This window comes from Heteronotia binoei, chromosome 21, assembly GCF_032191835.1.
Source record: "Heteronotia binoei isolate CCM8104 ecotype False Entrance Well chromosome 21, APGP_CSIRO_Hbin_v1, whole genome shotgun sequence".
Lineage (NCBI taxonomy): Eukaryota > Metazoa > Chordata > Lepidosauria > Squamata > Gekkonidae > Heteronotia > Heteronotia binoei.
This window is the reverse complement of record NC_083243.1, coordinates 164399071-164419565: the sequence shown is the minus strand read 5'-3', so window position 1 is coordinate 164419565 and position 20495 is coordinate 164399071. Positions and strand designations below refer to the sequence as shown.

The following is a 20495-nucleotide window of genomic DNA, read 5'->3' as shown; positions in this document are numbered from 1 at the left end:
AAAAATTGGCTCAAAAAAGAGCTCCCCCCAGAGCCCCAGAAAACAGATTGATTCTCCATTGGACCTATTGACTATAATGGTCCCCATAGGCTACAGTGGAGCCAGGAAAAAAACCCCCTATTTTTTGCACATCCCTGTTATGCTTTTCAGTATGATTTGTAAGCTGCCTTGAGGGGAAATGAAATACATATTTGAATAAGCAAGTAGTTTGGGCAGGTTGATAACATTTAAGCAACATCTTGTTTGTTAGGTTAGGCAGGATTCTGACAGTGATTGCTCCTCCTCTGTTATACTTGACCTGTAATGCTGGTTGTCATATTTCACTAAAAAAAACCCCCAAAGCAGACTCAATAAGTGCCCCCTCCCAAAGTGCTGGTACATTTTCTGAGGTTCAGTACAGTCAATGCTCCAAGATGAAGACTGATTGCACAAGATCAGGAAGACATGCAGAAAATTGGAGGGAGATGTGAGTCAAAATGTAGCTGTGCAAAAACTGGTGGGGAACTGATCAGTTGACCCAGGGAAAGCAAAAGCCTGAGGGCAGATCGACTGCTACTGTGGAATTGGTCCAGATCTACCAATGTAGTGGACTGACATGGAAAGAGCTGTTCTCCAAGGGCCAGGTCTACCAACATAGTGGAAAGGGATGAGTAGACCTGTTCTCCTAAGGACAGGTCTACCAATACTGTGGAAAGGGGTGGCTGAGATATGACTTGATTCTGTTTTCTCTTATGCTTAAATTATTCTTAAAATATAGTTAAAATATAATTTAAAAGAATTTATTCTGAGATTTTTACAAGGTTATGGATGTAATCTTCTAAAAACTGATCTATGTGACAAATGTAGACTCATTCACAACTTTAATGCTATTTGCTTTTTTTGCTCATGAGGTAGAATTTCTGCTCACAACACTGGACCTTAGAGGGAACATTGGTAGAGAGTATCAAGAAACTCCCTCCCCTAGAAAGTGAGGTATTAGCCTTGTATATTCTGGAAGACCTGTGAGTAACTGGTGGATTGATGAGCAGCCACTAGACTCCATCGATTATTTGATGAGTAAGCTGGAGCAGTGTGGTATTGTAGCAGGAATGAAAATCAATTACAAGAAAACAAAATTCTTAACGAAGAATATGGCACCTGATCAAATACATCTCTTCCAACAAAAGTCAAGCTTTACTTTTGAGAAGAAAGTTAGATACCTTGGGATCCACCTATCGTACAAGTGTATTGATTTAAAGATGGATAATTATGACAAGCTGCTTAAAGAAATAAAAAAGCCTCTTGAAACTTGGAAAGATTTAAATATATCCTTAATGGTAAGAATCGCAACAATTAAGATGAATATTCTTCCAAGAATGTTATTTCTATTTCAACACATTCCAATTTTGTTGCCAATTCCCCCCCCCCCCCAATTAAATAAACTGACTTCCGTATTTATTTGGCAAAACAAAAAACTAAGAATTAAACTGAAAGCTTTACAGGACTCAAAGGAAAGAGCAGGTTTTGCATAGCCTGATTGGCAACTATACTACTAATAATGTGTATTGACTTGGGTGAGAGAATGGATGCTACTGAATGACAAAAGACTACTACTTTTAGAAGGCCACGATCTTACTATGGGTTGGCATTCTTATTTATGGTATCAGAAATTAGAAGGCCACAGTTATTTTTAAAATCATTTGCTGTGAAAATCTCTTTACTCAATATGGGTTTGGCTGAAATTAAAAGTATACCAAAAATTCCAAAATGGGTTTCACCAGTAGAGGCTTTTGTTCAACCAAAATTGCTAACACAAAATATGATATGGAGATATGAAGAACTTTTGAAAGAAAACAATGAATTGAAAACTAAAGAAGAACTTGAATCCCTGAATATTATTATGAATTGGTGGCTAAAGTTACAAGTGGAGTCTAGATACATGAAAGATAAAACGGTTGACTTTTCTATTCACCAATATGGTTTTGATAAAATAATTTTGGGTCCTCAAGAAAAATTGATTACAAAAACATATTATTTTCTATTACAAATGAAAATGCAGGATGAAATTATAAAAGATTGTATGATTAAATGGGCAAGAAACATAGGCCACAATATTGATATAGATGAATGGGAGGCTTTATGGAAATTTAATATAAAGTTAACTAAAGCGGTTACTTTTAAAGAAAATTTATATAAAATGTTTTATTGGTGGTATGTAACCCCTGAAAAACTGTCTAAAATGTATACTAATGTCTCTAACGAATGTTGGAAATGTTTAGGTTTTGGTTTTATTAAATTTAAACCCCGCCCTCCCTGCCAAAGCAGGCTCAGGTCAGCTTACAGCAATCATCATATTGCAATCAATTACATTTAAAACAATTTAAAAACAGTTGGTGTTAATAACATTCTGATGTTCAGATCCGATGGTGTCAGTATCCCCTGGATTCCTCCTGCTGTTACAATCTCAAAGTCAGCTGAAAGCAAGCTAAAAAAGTACGGTCTTGCACGCCTTGCGGAACTGGGCAAGGTCCCGCAAGGCCCTAACCTCTTCTGGCAGCTGGTTCCACCAGTGGGGTACTGCTACTGAGAAAGTGCGATCCCTGGTAACTGTCAGTCTCGCCTCTCTCGGCCTGGGGATCACTAAAAGATGTTGAGTTCCTGATCTTAGTACCCTCTGGGGAACATGTGGGGACAGACGGTCCCTCAGATATGCAGGTCCTCGGCCATAAAGGGTTTTGAAGGTAATAACCAGCACCTTGTAGCAAATCCGGTATACTATCGGCAGCCAGTGCAGTTCTTGCAGTGCCGGCTGTATGTGCTCCCACCTGAGCAGCCCCATTAATAGTCTGGCTGCTGCGTTCTGCACTAGCTGCAGTTTCCGGGTTCATGACAAGGGCAGCCCCATGTAGAGGGCATTACAGTAGTCCAATCTTGAGGTGACCATTGCATGAATCACAGTTGCCAGGTCGTTACGGTCAAGGAAAGGAGCCAACCGTTTCGCCTGCCTAAGGTGGGAAAAGGTGGATTTCGCAGTTGCTGCTATCTGGGCCTCCACTGTCAGGGAGGACTCCAGTAGCACCCCCAAACTTCTGACCTTGTGAGCCATTGTCAGTGGCGCACCATCAAAAGTTGGTAGGGGAATTCCCCTTCCCAGACCGCCACGACTCAGGCAAAAGATCTCTGTCTTCATCGGATTCAGCTTCAGTCGGCTCAATTTAAGCCATCCAGCCACAGCTTGCAATGCCTGGTCCAGGTTTTCTGGGACATCCTCAAATCGGCCATCCATCAGTAGATAGAGCTGGGTGTCATCCGCATACTGGTGGCAACCCAGCCCATACCTCCAGGCAATTTGGGCAAGGGGTGGCATGTAGATGTTAAACAACATCAGGGATAGAACCACCCCCAAGGCACACCACAATTAAGCATGTGTCTCTGAGACGATTATCCCCCAATTGACACCCATTGTCCCCAACCACAAAGGAAAGAGGAAAGCCACTGTAAGGCCAACCTCTGAATCCCTGCATCAGCAAGACGGTGGGTCAGCAACGCAGCCGATAGGTCTAACAAGATCAGTACTGCTGAACTGCCTTGATCCAGATGCCGCTGGAGGTTATCTACCAGGGTGACCAAAACTGTCCCCATCCCGTGGCCTGGACGGAAGCTGGACTGGTGGGAGTCTAGGATGGAAGCAATCTTCCAGAAGGCTCTGTAACTGTAGCGCTATTGCTCTCTCAATAATTTTACCCCAAAAGGGTAAGTTCAACCGGCCAATAGTGTGCCAATTTGACTGGATCTAAAGTAGACTTTTACAAGAGAGGGAGGACCACTGCCTCTTTACGAGACATTGGAAAAAGCCCTCCCAAGAGAGATCTGTTTACGATATCCCATATAGGATATCGGAGCTCTCCCTAGCAAGCTTTAATCAGCCAGAATGGGCAAGGGTTCAGATCACATGTTGTTGGGCACACAGTAGAGAGGCTTCTGTCAACTTTCTCCAGACTGAATGATTTAAAATGATCCAAAGCTGGCCCAAAAGACAGGCACGGAGCCTCAAGCTCACATACTGTTTCAGCTGTGGCGGGGAGGTCGTGACGGAGCGACGAGATATTGTCTGTGAAAAAATTCGCAGACACCTCACAGCCGATAGCCAATTCCCTAAGATGTAATACCCAGCCAGGAAGATTTTATCACATGTGGTGGTCTTGTAGTACTATAAAGAGTTACTGGGAGATGGTACATGAATTATTGCAAAAGATATTAAAAATACAAATTCAATTCAACCTTGAATTATTTTTATTTAATATATATTCCAGTGATTATCCAAAAGAGGCAAAACATTTAATGTCACACATCAACACAGCAGCAAGGATTCTGATTGCTCAAAAATGGAAACATAAAGAAGTACCCACCAAACAAGAATTAATTGGAAAAATATTTGAAACAGCCGAACTGGACTCTCTATCTTCCTTATTGAGAGGCAAGACTATGCAAGATGCTAAAAAATATTGGAACCCTTTTTATATATGGTTTGATACTTTTGTGAAAATCCCCTATCTGTTTTGAATATCCGATGAAAGAAGCTTTTGACAATTGATTCCTAACTGTTGAAAATGTCAACTATGGATCCCAAAATATGTAACCTATGACTCACATTTATTATCTTTTCTTTTCATATACCTGGAACCCTTCTAGTTATTTTTATATTGTAATATGCAGTTAGGTAATATTCTAGTACTCTTTTTCCTTTCCCTTTTTACCCCAACCTTTCCTTCCTTTTACTGTAGACTTAATAAAACTACTTAAACATAAAAAAGAAACTCCCTGCCCTAGAAAGTGAGGCTGATGCCTCACTTTCCTTTTATATTCTGGAAGACCTGTGAGTAACTGGTGGATAGATGAGCTAGGGCTAGTTATTGCACTCTAAGATGCTTTTTAACTGGATTAAAGTTGTTTTAAATTTGATGTTTTAGGTTTTTAAAAAATTGTTTCTTCTTTATAAGTCACCTTGAGGTAGAAAGGCAGCATAAAGCTGAAACTGATAAATATATGAATTGTGTAGTGGCAGTTTGGTAAGCTGGTAGGCTAAAGAAAGATTGCCACAATTATAAAAATCATATAGTCCCTACATGGAGAAACCAGTTTGCACAAAAATCACCTTCACAGGTGGAGTCCATAGACACCCTTGCATGCTCTGAAAGTACTCATGTGAAGATCACTATATGTATGAATTGGATCATAGAGTAAGAAGGAGCAGAATGTCCTGAAAATCATTAAATCACAACCCCTCCCACCTCGAGACTCATATTCTGTCATACATGAGCACCTCAACAGACTGCACCCCATACAAATGCAAAGCAGAACATTTATTAATTTCATTTCATTTATATCCCGCCCTCCCCCACCTTGGCAGGCTCAGGGCGGCTAACAACAATCCATAAAAACACATCATAATAAATAAAACATTAGAATTACAATATAGAACAATAAAACATTAAAACATTAAATTAAAAACCAGTCTAGTAAATACAATTATACTGCGGTATAGATCTTTAGACCGCATTGGCGGATCTTTGATTACCATTTTTCTTAGCAGTCCGAATATGCTGATTTAAAAAGGATGGTCTTGCAGGCCCTGTGGAACCGTTCAAGGCTCCGCAGGGCCCGCACCTCCTCGGGGAGTCGGTTCCATAGGGTAGGGGCCGCGATCGAAAAGGCCCGTATTCTGGTGCTCTGATATTTAACTTCCTTCGGCCCAGGGATAGTCATTAGGTTTTTCCCCGTTGACCTCAGTGCTCTCTGGGGTTCATATGGGGAAAGACGGTCCCTCAGGTAGGCAGGTCCTCGGCCATATAAGGCTTTAAAGGTAACGACCAACACTTTGTACTGGACCCGGTATGTAATCGGCAGCCAGTGCAGTTCACGTAGTCCCGGCCATATATGCTCCCGTTTTGGGAGTCCCAATAACAGCCTGGCCGCCGCGTTCTGCACTAGCTGCAATTTCCGGGTCCGGCACAGAGGTAGCCCCAAGTAGAGGGCATTACAGTAGTCTAGTCTTGAGGTGACCGTTGCGTGGATCACTGTTGCGAGGTCCCGGCGCTCAAGGAAAGGGGCCAACTGCCTTGCCCGCTTCAGATGGAAGAATGCTGACTTGGCAGTGGCTGCTAGCTGGGCCTCCATCGATAATGAAGGCTCCAGTAAAACACCCAGACTCTTTACCTGGCGCGCTGCTTTCAATGGCGCACCATCGAAGGCCGGGAGAGCTATTTCCCTTCCCAGAGCGCCGCGACCCACGCATAGGACCTCTGTCTTCGCTGGGTTCAACTTCAGCCCACTCAGCCTGAGCCATGTCGCAACAGCCCGTAATGCCCGGTCGAGATTCCCTGGAGCGGGGTCGGGCCAGCCATCCATTAGTAGATAGAGCTGGGTGTCATCTGCATATTGATGACAACCCAGCCCAAACCGCCGGGCAATCTGGGCAAGGGGGCGCATATAGATGTTAAACAGCATCGGGGAGAGAACTGCTCCCTGGGGCACCCCACAATCCAGTGTGCGCCTCCGGGACCGCTCGCTCCCGATAGCCACCCTCTGTCCCCGACCTAGGAGAAAGGAGGAAAGCCATTGCAAGGCCAACCCCTCGACCCCAATGTCGGCGAGGCGGCGCGTCAGTAGCCGATGGTCGACTGTATCAAATGCAGCCGACAGATCTAACAGCATCAGTACCGCAACGCCGCCCCGATCCAGTTGCCGTTGGAGGTCATCCACTAAGGCGACCAGCACCGTCTCCGTCCCATGGCCCGGCCGGAAACCAGACTGACATGGGTCTAAGACACAGTGAGAGCAAAACTGAGCAAAACACACAACAGGAAGGTGCCCGTATCCAAGAACAAGAGATCCTGAGCGAATGAGCCTAGCCTCATGCTGCAAGCAAAGAAAATCCCCAACCCCAGTTCAAATAATTGCCCAATCTAGTCAGAAGGAACATAATGTACATTCTGCTCCCAATTCAGCTGGTTCTTTCCCAAGGACAAAGTACAATTCACAAAATATTTCCTACAAAAGAAATGTGATTGGGGCACACTGTCATGAGCCCTGACGAGGAGGAGCTGGAAGGGTTAACAGACCTGGAAGAGTTGCCAGCCAGTTCCTCAGCTGAACAAACAGAAGCTGGCCCATCAATCACTCTCCAGGCACCAGTGTCAGCTGTTGACAATCAGTCTCCTCCAAACTCTCCTCCTCCCATCTCAAGAGTTCAAAGCAGGCTTCAGAAAGAACTTTCAGAGCGAAGACATGAGGCACACTGAGGCTTCAGATCTCTCAGCCCTGAGTTCTAGCAGAGTCACTGCCACCCAGGCAGCAGGCTGATTGAGACTCCCATATAGCTCCCACCCAGGACCTGGTAACCTTGTGGAAGCAACAAGCCTATTCTCTGGCTTGCATACACACTCCTTCCTGATCCTGACCTGCTTGATTTCCTTGTCACCCTGACCTTTTGACTTTTGGACATTAACTTCTGATTCCAGTTTGTGATTCTGCATTGGTGACTTGAGTCCTGCTTGACTTCCTGGACTTTAACCTTGGACTGGCTTTGGACTTCTGCCTGCCTGCACCCTGAGAACGTGACACACACACACACAATCCCCACACAGTTGGGTTTTTTTTGCAGGGGCGGGGGGAGCTATTGTGGAAGTCTGCAATACCCTGAGTAAAGAGGGACATGGTTTCAATAACATGAATTATGCTTACTTACGGTACCAAGTATTCCTGTAGTTGGTTCAGGGTTTGCTTTAATGCCATGATTATAGCCATCTGGATAAAGAGATCTAAAAGGCAACCACTAGGGTGGCACTAGAAAGTAAGAAAAAAAATTATCTAAAGGTTGCGCTCAAGATCACTACTCGTGCGCTAAAAAAACTGAGAGAAGGTCTTCTTGGTTCTGGTGATAAAATTCTGGAACACTCTCTCCCAGGATATTTGTACATCCCCCTCTATCTCCATCTTCTGCCAGCAGAAGATTTTTTTTTTTATTTTGTCTGGTATTTCCTCAATGATCCCATCTTCCTATATTTGAATCTGCTGTTTCATTCCTTTACATTTGTATTTTAGCTCTATTTCTTAATTGGTTTTATGGAGTATTTTTATGTCTTTTTTAATTGTTTGCCACCTTGATGGTCCTGATTGGATAGAAAAATAGAAAATATTAGATTGTAATATATTTCAAGGCTGTCTCAGTTCAGCTGACAGTCATATATAATTGTGTGTGTATGTATTTCTTTACTTTTTTACTTTGTAAATGCTCCTTATTAATTTATGTAAAAATTAAGCCATACTATTGAATATGAAATCCCATTACTGGAATTTTAACTTTTACCTCAATAAAGAATTTTTTGTCTGGGGAGGAGGGACGTTAGAAACTAGATGTTGTCATAAAATACATACATAAATGTCCAGAAAAATCATGCGTATCAGAGTCACATTTATTCATTATAATCAAATGTGCCTTGGATGGAAGGAGAGCAAGAGTGGCTGAGAAAAAGAAACTTACATCTTCCAGTCTCCACTTGCCAGCGACACGTACATAGTTTCCAGGACGGCCATTAATCCTAACAAGGAAATAGAAATAATCAGTTCTTACTGTCATCAATCCTTTCCCTTAGGAACATACACTTATACACAGTTCAGAAGCTTCAAGAGGAGTCCTGTAGCACTTCAAAGGCTAACAACATTTATTCCAGCATCAAGTTTTGCAAAGCAGAGAGAGCTCATTTAATCAGATTCAGGTTTGGAAGGTAACAGCCATATACACAATCATTAGGAAGATGTGAAGGATTACATAGCAGATCTCCAGACAGGGTAAACTAAAGCAGCTGCCTGCTTGAGCAACAGCAAGGGAATGAGAAATGAGAAAATAACATACTCAAACCCATATTTTCTGAATGCAACAGCCCCAGTTTTGCCAAAGACACACTATGGCAAGGAACTCTGCAGATTTTATCCATTATATCTCCAACAATATCAGTTCTTTCGCACAAATGATCATTTATAAATGCAGAGTATTATCTAAAATCAGGGCTCTTTCGTAGAAAAACCCAGCAAGAACTCATTTGCATATTAGGCACCCCCTGTGCCAAGTTAGCCTGAACTGCGTTCCTGTGCATTCCTACTCAAAACAAGCCCTGTTGCAAGGTGCTTTACAGAATGCAGAATTGCTCTTACAACATTCACAAGAGGAAAGCCATCACTCTTTCTATTTTACAAATGTCATTTTAATGCAGAGAAAAAAAAATAGCAGGAACTGAGTATCTGGGAAACTTGGGGTGGATGCTCAAAGTAACAGGCCACACCGTCACTTGCTTCTTTACCTCCCGAGGAAGAAAGCAATGTAAATTAGAGAAGAGAAATGGGTGACGAACTGAAGGGTGAAGATTTTGACTGTGAAGTTGTTCTCACGTTCAGAGAATGTCCTTGGCTTCTCTGGAAACAAGAACACAGACACACAAGTTAGTGGCAGTACCTGGCATGTCCATCCTTATATGCCTTCAAGTGAGCCTGCTCCAAGACTATTATGACTGTATCTGGGATCATGCTCATAGTCAACTCTTTTCCCCACTTACCCTTGTACTTTATTTACCCCTGTTACTCATTCCAAATACATGTCAAGCAGATGCACTTATGTACATAGAATTAAGCTTCTCTTACCCAGATCACAGAGGAACACAGCTACATGCCTGTTCACCTACAAGAGACAAGAGGCAACCAAAAGCAGTAAGAGAAGTACCATGAAGAAAAACTGTAAGACAGAGAGATGGAAGATATCCCACTGTGCAATATTCTATACCTTGCTCATAATGACGATGGACAAGTAATGCAACACAGCCCCTGTTACTACTGCCATAATAGTAGCTCGCTCTCGAAAGAATCCAGAGCTGGAATGGGCAAACAGGACTGTCACCATGACCCGATAGACAACAATCGCTTGGGCAATACCAATCAGAATGCAGATCTACAAGGCAAAAATCAATCAGTAATTCTGGGAGAAACAAATGCAGGAATCCAGAGGGACAATGGGCAATAGTCATGTACCATTTTAACTCCAGATTTATGGAACATTTTTGTAATACAAATGTATATTAATTTTATTTCACTCTAACTTTGACAGTTAGAATCTCCCCCTAAAATCTTGACAACCATACAATGATTAAGATGCTAAGAATGGTTAGAAATCTGCAACCCTCCTTTTAAAAACCACAGGTTTCCAAGGTTTCTTGGGGAAACAGAAATACTATTAAATTATTTCAGTCTGTACTGTCCACATGTTCATTGAACACAAATGGCAGGTTTAATTTGTACTCTAGCTTGTGGTCATTTCCTGGCATGACAATATTTGTGCAGATGGCAACAATTAGCAATGATTCAAAAAATAATTTTTTAGGCTTTCAGCAAAGAGTAATGCTGTTAATTATCCCTCTTCAATGACCCAGTTGGGTCTTATTTTCCCATTAATTTTCTGTGTAATTGGCTCATTCTGGAGGTTATCTGTCAAAGTCTTATTGCCAGTCTCGTGGATCCCTGGCCGAGGAACAAGCAAAAGTGATGCTCTGCTAAGCAAATGGCTCTCCCTTGCAAATGGCTTTTCTAACCTCAATCCCAGAAGGTTTAAATGTGTACCAGAAGGAATGGGAGGGGAATTACATACCATAAGTGCAAATAAGATGAGCACAATGGTAGTGCGCACATAAGAGTGTTGGTACTTCCGGATCTCACGGTCTGGATTACTAATGAGCTCCAGGGCCACATCATCCTGAACACAAAGAGTAGAAATGCAAGTCACATTGATGGTTCCTTATAAACTAAATGATGGACAAACAAGCTTCACCAACAGAATGTTAACTCCAGTTATGATTTCCTGTGCATTCTGACCTGGAAGGGAAACTATATAGACCATACTGTCCTTAGCACCTATTGCTGGTTCCCTTCCCAAAAGAAAAAATATTCTAAACACTTGGATTATTTGTTTCTACAAAACTGAGAAACATACAAAAAAGTCAACCTTAATATTCTAACTGCACAATTATTGTGGAATCAGTTGATAGCTCTGTAACCAGAACAGAGAGGCATTCTCTGAAGAAGTTTCTTTATAAAAATCAGTGTCATGCTGTTCCAGTAGCCTGATGGATAAGGCATATTACCATATGAAGCTGCCTTACTTTCTCAGACTATTAGTCCATCTTGCTCAATATCAACTACTCTGACTAGTAAGATCTCCAAGATTTGAGGCAGAAGTTTTCCCCAGCTCTGCTTTCTGAAGTACTGCTAACTGGAGATGGGAAGGATAGATCCTGGGACTTTCTAAAGGCAAAGAATGAGCTCTGCCACTGAGTTTATGGCCTTATGAGTCAAGAATTGTGAGTACAAGACCCATCTGGGGTGGAAATGCCATTTTGTTAAGCCCAGAGAGAATACGCAAGCCTGCCCCTGTGAAGAGCTGCAGAATGAACTTTCCTGAAACAGAGGGACAAGTGTGATAAAGACACTTGTCCCTCTGCTCAACATCAAATTTCATTGGAAGGCCATGAGGTAGAGGGTGGTGGGCCACAGTCTACTCCCACAGTCCAAAGTCTTACAGATGGTACTTTCCCCATACAGTGGCAACTTGGGAAAAGAGTACCTCCCAAGAGTCCATATTTTTCTATTACAGTTATCTGCCTCAATGCAGGACTGGAACAAAGAATTCCTGAAGCCCCTACCAATATCTTCAAGCAGTATCTTGACTAGTATAGGGCAAAATCAACAGTGTGAGTTCCCCCACTCTTTCTGCAGTGCCAAACAGTACACCAACACTAGCACACTGACAGCAGCATATCCACAAACACCAGTGTAACTGTGTTTTTTCCAATTAGACCAATGGCACAGTGGTAAAAAAAAAAAAAATAGTGAGTCATTCTTACCTTCTCTTCATCCCACCAGTGTAGGTTCCATTCACTAACCACTTTAGCTCTCTGTCTCTTCCACAGTTCCAAGTACACTGTGGCTGTAATATAAAGACCCAAGACAGTATCAAGAACTGTATGTGCCATGCAGACCAAAAAATCTTCCTGTTCAACCCGTTTTAGAGATCCTCCAGCTACGTACACAAAATATGTTAGTCCATTTTATAGCATGGAAGAAGCAGAGAGAGCTGCAGAGCTGCTGCATTCATCTGCTATAAGCCAGGATCCGGACTTACCCGGGCCGTCGTTTGCAGCACCACAGGAGGGGCGAAGAGGGAGGGCAGCCATTACTGCGTCTCTACAGGGGGAAGGGAGGGGACAGGCCAGGAGCCCGGCGTGGGAAGCTGGGTGCCCACCCAACCCCTTTCAGACCTATGGGGTCTCTTTGGGGGAGGGCAGGGATCTGGGGCGCCTGCAACTATTTAGGTTGCCAAGCCACTACTGCCCTCCCTCTTTGGATGCCTGGTCACTTGGAAGAAGGCTCCTTCTCCAGGATCCGGATTGGCACCTGCTCCAAAGAAGAAGGCTCCTACTCCAGCATACACAAATACACTGGACAGGGTACAGGGAGCAGCTGCTTCCACCTCTAATGTTCAGGGACCAGCAAGCGATGGAACTGCCAGTGCTCTCCAGGGCATATCCTGGGCATTGGAGCTCCTTACACAGACAGTGGTGGGGGAGCAGCGGTAGAAGCATGCTTGGAGGAGGGGAGATGCCAAGAGTGTGTCCTGTGGTTGGCAAAAGCGGCGATGGGCAGAGCAAGACAGATGTCGACATGATCTGTCTTCGTCATCTGAATCCAGGTCTGGATCTTCATACAGTCGGAAGAGAGGGCACAAGGGGAGCCGTGGATCCACGACTTCCAGTGGCAGTGGGAGGCATAAGAGATCTGATGCTTCTTCGAAGTCACAGGCAGGGTCTAAAGGTGATCACTCATCTGGTGAGTCCTCTTCAGAGGGGGACGATGGGCAGACAAAGACGAAGTACTGGGCAAAGGCTGCTCTTCTTCCAGGCCTGGCAGACTGGGCAATGCAGCACAGGCGGGAAAGGTCACTTAGCATGGGGGGCCCTGGGGATGTCTGGAGCAGCAACGAAGGCTACGATCCTTCCAACAGTGAATCCACTGTGGGGGAGGCTGAGGAACCTCCTGGCGCTCACCTGGCAGAGAGGGTTAGGGACAAGATACTGGGTGGGTTTTATGTGGACTTCTTTACACTGCTCAAGCCAGAAGGGGAAGAGGGGCGCATAGGCAAGGCAAGAAAAAGGGACAAGAAGGGTACAAAAATGGAGGCAGCCGAGCGGACATTCACTAACTGGATGATAGGGTATCAAGTTTATGCAGGCGTAGTAGCAGCAGCATATCCAGATCGGGCTTGGCACCCGAACAACCGTCTTGGTAATGTTCTCCAAGCCAAAGTGCTTGAGACTGACAGATACAAGGCATAAAAATCTTTATCATCTAGCCAATTGATTTCCTGTTCAGCATCTTCAGATATAATCTCACCTGTCCTTTCTATTCCCATTCTTACAAATACCAATTTCACCCTTTCGTAAGCATATGTCATTTTCTGATGTGGAGGCAGAGGTCCAGAGTTTTTTAAATCAGCACAAATTTCAAGTTTCCCTATCAGACTCTCAAGATTTTTCAAGGGCAATAAAAGATTCTACGGGGAGGGAAAGAAACACTCCCTGGGGTGGAAGTGAGGGGCTCTCTCATCCAATCCAAAACAGACTGTAGATCAACCCTTGCAGAAACTTACCCCAAAGAGCCATGAATATTGCAAAGAGTACTGTCCCTTCATTGTCAAACGAATGGGTGAACTAATTGGGAAGGAAAGAAGAAAAAAAGCAAGTCAGCTGAACTGTCTCAAAGCTGCAGAGGGACCTCTAAAAGCAAAAAGGAGGTAACAAGTAATGCAAACAACTTTCCACTGAAACTCAGAACATGAGGAAAAGGGAAATAAGAAGACAAAAATGCAGAGTGTGGAAATTCCCTACACCGGCTGAGGACATGATGCCTCTGCTGCATATGCTTAAATTGATAACAGTCAGGGCTTTCCCCCTTGGGGAATGTGGTGGGATGGAGTTCCAGAACCTCTTTGTAGAAACAAAATTCTCAAAAAATATGTAAAAGTTCATTTTATTCTCTACACTATAATCCAGAAATGATTGTGTTGGAGTCATAACTGCATTCAGTACAAGTAGGGCACTCTTACCTTGGCATAAGTGCAAGTGTCTGACAGTGGCCAAAATGGGCACTTCTGATCACAGAGTGGACACATAATAGTTGTGTTGGCTGTACAGATCTCTTGGCTAGAGAAGGAAATGCACCAAGACTGTTATGCAAGCCCTGAACAATCCCTCCTTGCTCGTCCCATTCAACCAGCTCAACACAGTCCCACACAAGCAAGGCAAAGCAGAACTAACAGAAGGTCCATCCTGTCCATGGCAGATTCTGGCATATATCCAATCATCCCATTCCAAAGACTAAATAGCACTTCAGTTATGGAAAGAAGAGGCAGTGACTTCTGTAACCCCCCCTCCCACTGCAGACCCCCTATGTTGCCTCCCCTGTGCTGTTCCTGAAGATCTGCTGACCTTCCCACCCCTTCCCCCCAAAAAAATACCAATGTAGAAGAAGAAGAAGAAGAAGATATTGGATTTATATCCCGCCCTCCACTCCGAAGAGTCTCAGAGCGGCTCACAATCTCCTTTCCCTTCCTCCCCCACAACAGACACCCTGTGAGGTGGGTGGGACTGAGAGGGCTCTCACAGCAGCTGCCCTTTCAAGGACAACCTCTTACAATGTAGACTGGCAGTCATAATAAGTGATGCTACATTCTTGAATAGTGGGCCAAGTCATTTATACAGCAACGTAACTTGATCCAGTATCCAAGAATATGGCATCACTTAATCTGCATTAAAGCTTTGTTAGGAGAAGAGAGGGTAATCAAATCATAAAGTTAGAAGGAACCTCCAGGATCTCCTGAACAATCTCCTGAACAATGCAAGAAATTCACAAATACCTTCCCCACACACACACACATCCCAGATACCCCTGCTCCATGCCCAGAAGATGGGGGGGGGGGCCCACCTCCAGGATCCCTGGCCAAACTGGCCTGGAGAAAATTGCTTCCAGATCCCAAAGTGATGATCAGCATTTCCCTGGGCGTGTAAGACAGGGCCACAAGAACCAAGCACTGATGCAGCCCTTCCTGCCCTCCTTCTCATTATCGGCTAAGTTCACAGAATGAGCATTGCTGTCAGATGGCTGTCTAGCCTCCGTTTAAAAACCTCCAAGGAAGAAGAGCCCATCACCTCCTGAGGAAACCTGTTCCACTGAGGAACTGCTCTAACTGTCGGGAAGTTCTTCTTAACGTTTAGCTGAGAACTCTTTTGATTTAATTTCAACCTGTTTGTTTGGTCTGACCTTCTGGGGCAACAGAAACAACTCCACATCATCCTTTATATGACAGCCCTTCATGGTTATCATATCACCTTTCAGCAGACCTTCAAGATTGCCAGTTCAGGTAGGGACTGCAATCAGATGTTGGTCTGGCAGAACAATTCTGCCACAATGTTACAAGCAGATCCTCCAATCCTGCAAATTATTTGCATACAGAAACATTAAAAGGATTCCATGCAAAGACAGATGATGTAGAAGAAGCCAAAAAATGGCTATCCAGAGGGATATGGCATAAAAACAGGTAAATACTCATGCATGTCTGAATACACTGGTGACTTGCACAAAACTCACTCACTTTCAAAATCAAAGATTATCTTTTTAGGCTTACTCACCTAACCTGTCCGGAATTGAAGGACATGAATCCATATATGACAAGAATAATGCCTGGCACTGTAGCTATGAGTAAGACATAAGTGTACCAGTGTAGCCAGGCAAAATACAGAGCAATTTTCTCTCCAAAATACATCCTGAAAGGCAAACACAAAAGCTTATCCTCCACAGATCACCCTTGAGACTGATCTCAACACTTCAGCTGAAGAGCTGGAAACTGTACTATGTAATGTTATTTCCCCACTGCCTGATGATACACCAAGTTCCAAAACAATATAAAAGCCTGGAGAGGTCATTAATTTGATCAAACTGGGCAACTCCTAATCACTAAAATGCTAAGGTACGTTCCCTGTGGCTTGCAAAATGAAAGTTCAGTGGCACCTTAGAAACTAACTGGCAGAATTTTGGCTAGGTGGAGACATGAGAATTTCCATTCTTCTCAATATACTCTCTAAAGATGCTAAGGCCCATATTCAAGTAAGAATGGACTCTGGTTCTGCCCCAGAAGGCACTACAGTCCAGCTGTGCCTGCATCTCATGAACTGTACCCTCTAGATTGTTTATATTCTTCAAGAATAGAGTGTACCAGCCATCGCCAAGTGTAAACTGCTATAGCTTAAGAACAGGCTAGCCAGTGCTATCCAAATGATGCTTGATCTGTCTCACAGTTGTGTATAGTCTATGATGTTGATAAGTAGGAAGGGTCTGCATAATGATGCTGTTATGACATTCTTCATGACACCCCCCCTTGGAAATGCTCAGCAATGAAAGGATACAAAAGGTGCTGATTTTATATGCTAGTGGTTGCCTTTTCTGATGGTCAGTTGGGCTCTCCGTTTACACAACCAGGAGATCTCTTCATTGCTGATAAAAATGTGTACACTGTTTGACATGCTTTGAGCAATTGGTTATCTTGGTATTTAGCTGAATAAAGTAGAATACTGGGCTGATCTCTCATCAATCCACATCCAACCCAGGAACCAGGATGAATCCCGCCCACCCCCCAACTAACTAACAAAAATTCAATGGCACCTTAAAAACTGATTGGAAGAACTTTCCATTGGATCTGAGGAAGTAAGCTGGAATAAATGCTGTTTTGTTTTGCTACAATTAACATGGCTACTTTCCTGGATCAATCTGGTTTACACCAATTACAGATGAACCTGGATTCATTCTTGGATAATCTGGATAACAGCTTCACAAAACACTGAGGAATCAATTAACTCCCAACTGAAACAGATTACTAGTGGTTTGATGAGCTGGACAATGTTACAAATAAATTTTGAAATATAGCAGCCACTATAAGGTACTTGCCTCCATCTTACTGCATTTTATGGTATCTTGTAGTTTCCAATCCTGTGCTCCATCCAGAGCAAAAAAAATATTGAACTATACATACAAAGATATCCTTTATATGGTACTACCCATCTAAATTTAAATTCATGAATATGAATTTAATGAAAATTATGAAAACCAGTTTTCGCAATAGTTTGTGCAATTCAAGAAAGCTTCACTTTCATGAGTTCCTTGGATCACCTGGTCCCTTACCTGATTTCTTCAACAAGCTGTTTACATCGGATGCTTCTCCAATTTATCTTCAGGAATATATCCAGTTTTTCTTTCTGAATATAACAACATGATTACATATCTTAAGACTCTTGACACACTGTACGCTCTAAAGGCTGTTCCCTCTAGGCCAGATCACCAAGTATATTGAATAACCATCTATCAAGATAGAGCCATGTGGTCAGCTGTGTTGGTCTGAAGCAGCAGAACCAAGTTTGAGTCCAGTGGTACTTTTAAAACCAACAAAGTTACCTCCATGCTTGAGATGGATGGGGAGTAACAATGGGGTCTCAGTTAAATACTCTTAGTACTCCACAGTTAAGAGGGATACATTTACACATTTATCTCCAATTCTGACATATATATTTGCTTCACTGTCCATCCCCCCCCAAATTAAATTCAAACAAATTGTGACCATATAAACTTAGCTCATTATTCCTGTTTGCATCTGTTAAAACACCATTATGTTGTATACTAATTTCCTGTTCAACCTCTACCTATACGTATGGACTGGTAACTTCCATTTCAATGTATCTGAGGAAGTCTGCATGCACATGAAAGCTCATACCTTGAATAAAACTTTGTTGGTCTTAAAGTTGCCACTGGACTCAAACTGGACTCTATCAAGTAGTTTTCAGTTTCAGTTTGAAAACTACTTTCATCTATCAAGTAATACTTCTCCTTCAGTAAACGTGTCCCACTATCCCAAATATATTTTCACATGCATTTAGTACAGACTCTCACCCGCCTAATGATTCAGCCACCCAATATCCTTCTTATGTTGTTAGTGCACTTACTGACAGGGACAACAGCTGGCTTCATGGCTATCATCACATCACAAATTGTGAGATTTGGTTTTAAACACTGAATCACTGCAAACATTCAATTTGTGGAAAGAAAGAAAAAGACAACATCTATCTTTTGCCTAAGACTAATGCGGGTAGTTTTGAAAAATGGAACCATACAGGAGTAGAAAGATAAACCCCCTCTCCTCTCCCCTTGAAGTCACAGTCCAAACTGGTACCTCAACAGCTGAAATATAGCATTTTTTTTAAAAAAATGTTCCTCAGTGCCTCATTTGCTTTCATCCAAATGGTTATGCCAGTGTTCACAACCAGAAGTTCTGGAAATATCTGGGGGGGGGGGGGGAGTGTGTGGAGGTAGATTCCCCCCACACACACTTAGAAGCCTGCCACACAGACAGGAGCAAGAGATTTCAGCGTCTTCCTAGGAGTTTCATTGTCTTCCAAAGTTTTTTGTCTTGTTAAATAATTCCTTGAGCACTCTGTTCGAAGGACTTTTGTTTTGTAGAGTGAATTTGTTTAATGGGATGTGGACTGAGTAACTTTCAGTACTTTGCTACTGCTGGAGACATAAGGATTTGAATGTTTTATATTAATAGAGTAATTGCATATAATTCACATTTACTGTTGTACAATACATATAAAGTTCACTGTGATATAAGATATTGAATTGTATGAGGAGTGCATTTTCCTGTGTTTTATATAGCTGTGTACTGTCTTAATACAGGAGCCCATTTTTGCTATTGCTTACTACTTTGCACCACAGGGTTCCCTTTGAACACTTTAGATCCATATAAAATTGATCCATGTTACCTCTTTTGTTCTATATTTTTGTTCCCCGAGACAAAAAAAACCCTACCAGGATGGCAGGATACACCCAGACTCTCTCACCTCGTGGAGTGGAAATGCTGTTTCAAAGACATTCTCCTTCATCAAGTCTTGAAAATTCTCTAATATTAGAATGGGGGGAGGGGGAGAGAAAAAGCCTAGTGTAAGACCCCCAATGTAAATTGTGACTCTTAGAGAACAAAAAGTAGACATAAGTCTTCTTGGCTACCCTAACATGAAGCAGTAAAAACCATATTTCTCAGAAGCCCTTCTCAATCATTACCAGGGCTTTTTTTGTAGCAGGAACTCCTTTGCATATTAGGCCACACAGCCCTGATGTAGCCAATCCTCCAAGAGCTTACAGGGGTCTTATTGCAGGGCCTACTGTAAGCTCCAGGAGGATTGGCTACATCAGGGATATATGGCCTAATATGCAAAGGAGTTCCTGCTACAAAAAAAACCCTAATACATTTGGGAGTGTGAAACCATGTATAGTGACAGTATGTGATACCTGTGATCCCCCTGATGTGCACTGTCACCATTTTGCCAGAATGGGGAACTGTGTGTATTTTCAGTCTCACATGGCACTTTATCCAGATTAGAGGTGTACTGGCCATTTAATCTACGTGGAATTTTCTCCATGGGCCACTTCCCTTGAGGACTACTAGTGGCCAGAAGCAAGCTAACTCTGCCCTCACCCTAGGGACTGCTTGGCTCAGATCCTTCATCTATGATGACAGTTGGTATGTCACAAATTATTTCTTCCTGCATGGCAGCCAGTTTGGGGGAGAATGCAATGGGTGAGCTAATGGGCATTGTTGGCCTTATGCCTAGTGGCACTGCAGTGCTGGCTTACAGTGCCACAGAAGATGCTCAGGGCCAGGGCCAGGGCCATTTTCAATTCCCATCACACACCTGATTCAGATAAAATGTTGACTGTACATACTGAGAGTATCTGGTTGCCAACTACAGCTTGGGAAATTCCTGGAGATTTTGGGGTGCTAGCTGGGAAGGGCAGAATTTGGAGTGGGGAGGAAGCTTAGCAAGGATGTGATGTCACTCTAGGACTTGTATTTCTCTTAGACTCTATGGTAAGCCACAGAGTCTGCCCTCTAAAGCTGCCATTTCCTGCAAGAGAACTGATCTATGTAGCCTGAACATAGTTATACTTCCAGGAGAACTCCAGGCCCCATCTAGAAGTTGGAAACCTTAAAAAGATTGTGGATAGTGTGCATTCCCAGTGCCATTCCCACTGCCAAATGTAATGACTTAAAATAGCTATAATAGCTCTAGAATGGGAGCCAGATTTAATACACCCCCCCCCCCCCCGCCACCTTTTATTGCATGTATTCTAACCACAGAGCAGGTCATCCACACAGCCCTAGCTCATCTAAAAAAATCAAATAGGAACAGTGCAGGAACAGTGCAAATTTCCAAAGAGAGCTACTTCTCTCCATCCAAAAATTAGAGGCAGTATATATTTTGCTTGTCACACAACAATATATTTTGCTTGTCATTTAAGATATACCACTGTTG

General features: G+C 43.0%; 1 protein-coding gene across 1 annotated transcript in view; it reads right to left on the bottom strand.

Annotated features, from left to right (window-relative positions):
* Positions 1 to 19097, bottom strand: part of ANO9 (anoctamin 9) — a 38484-nt gene extending 19387 nt beyond the window's left edge. Inside the window, exons 1-12 of the mRNA XM_060262771.1 lie at positions 19023 to 19097; positions 17311 to 17384; positions 15765 to 15899; positions 14183 to 14279; positions 13727 to 13787; positions 11925 to 12007; positions 10673 to 10777; positions 9815 to 9979; positions 9676 to 9712; positions 9339 to 9450; positions 8522 to 8579; positions 7727 to 7824 (exon numbers count right to left, since the gene is read on the bottom strand). Coding sequence (XP_060118754.1) covers positions 7727 to 7824; positions 8522 to 8579; positions 9339 to 9450; positions 9676 to 9712; positions 9815 to 9979; positions 10673 to 10777; positions 11925 to 12007; positions 13727 to 13787; positions 14183 to 14279; positions 15765 to 15899; positions 17311 to 17384; positions 19023 to 19064 — 1067 coding nt within the window. The 5' untranslated portion in view covers positions 19065 to 19097. The remainder of the gene's footprint in view (positions 1 to 7726; positions 7825 to 8521; positions 8580 to 9338; positions 9451 to 9675; positions 9713 to 9814; positions 9980 to 10672; positions 10778 to 11924; positions 12008 to 13726; positions 13788 to 14182; positions 14280 to 15764; positions 15900 to 17310; positions 17385 to 19022) is intronic.
* Between the last annotated feature and the right edge of the window lie 1398 nt (positions 19098 to 20495).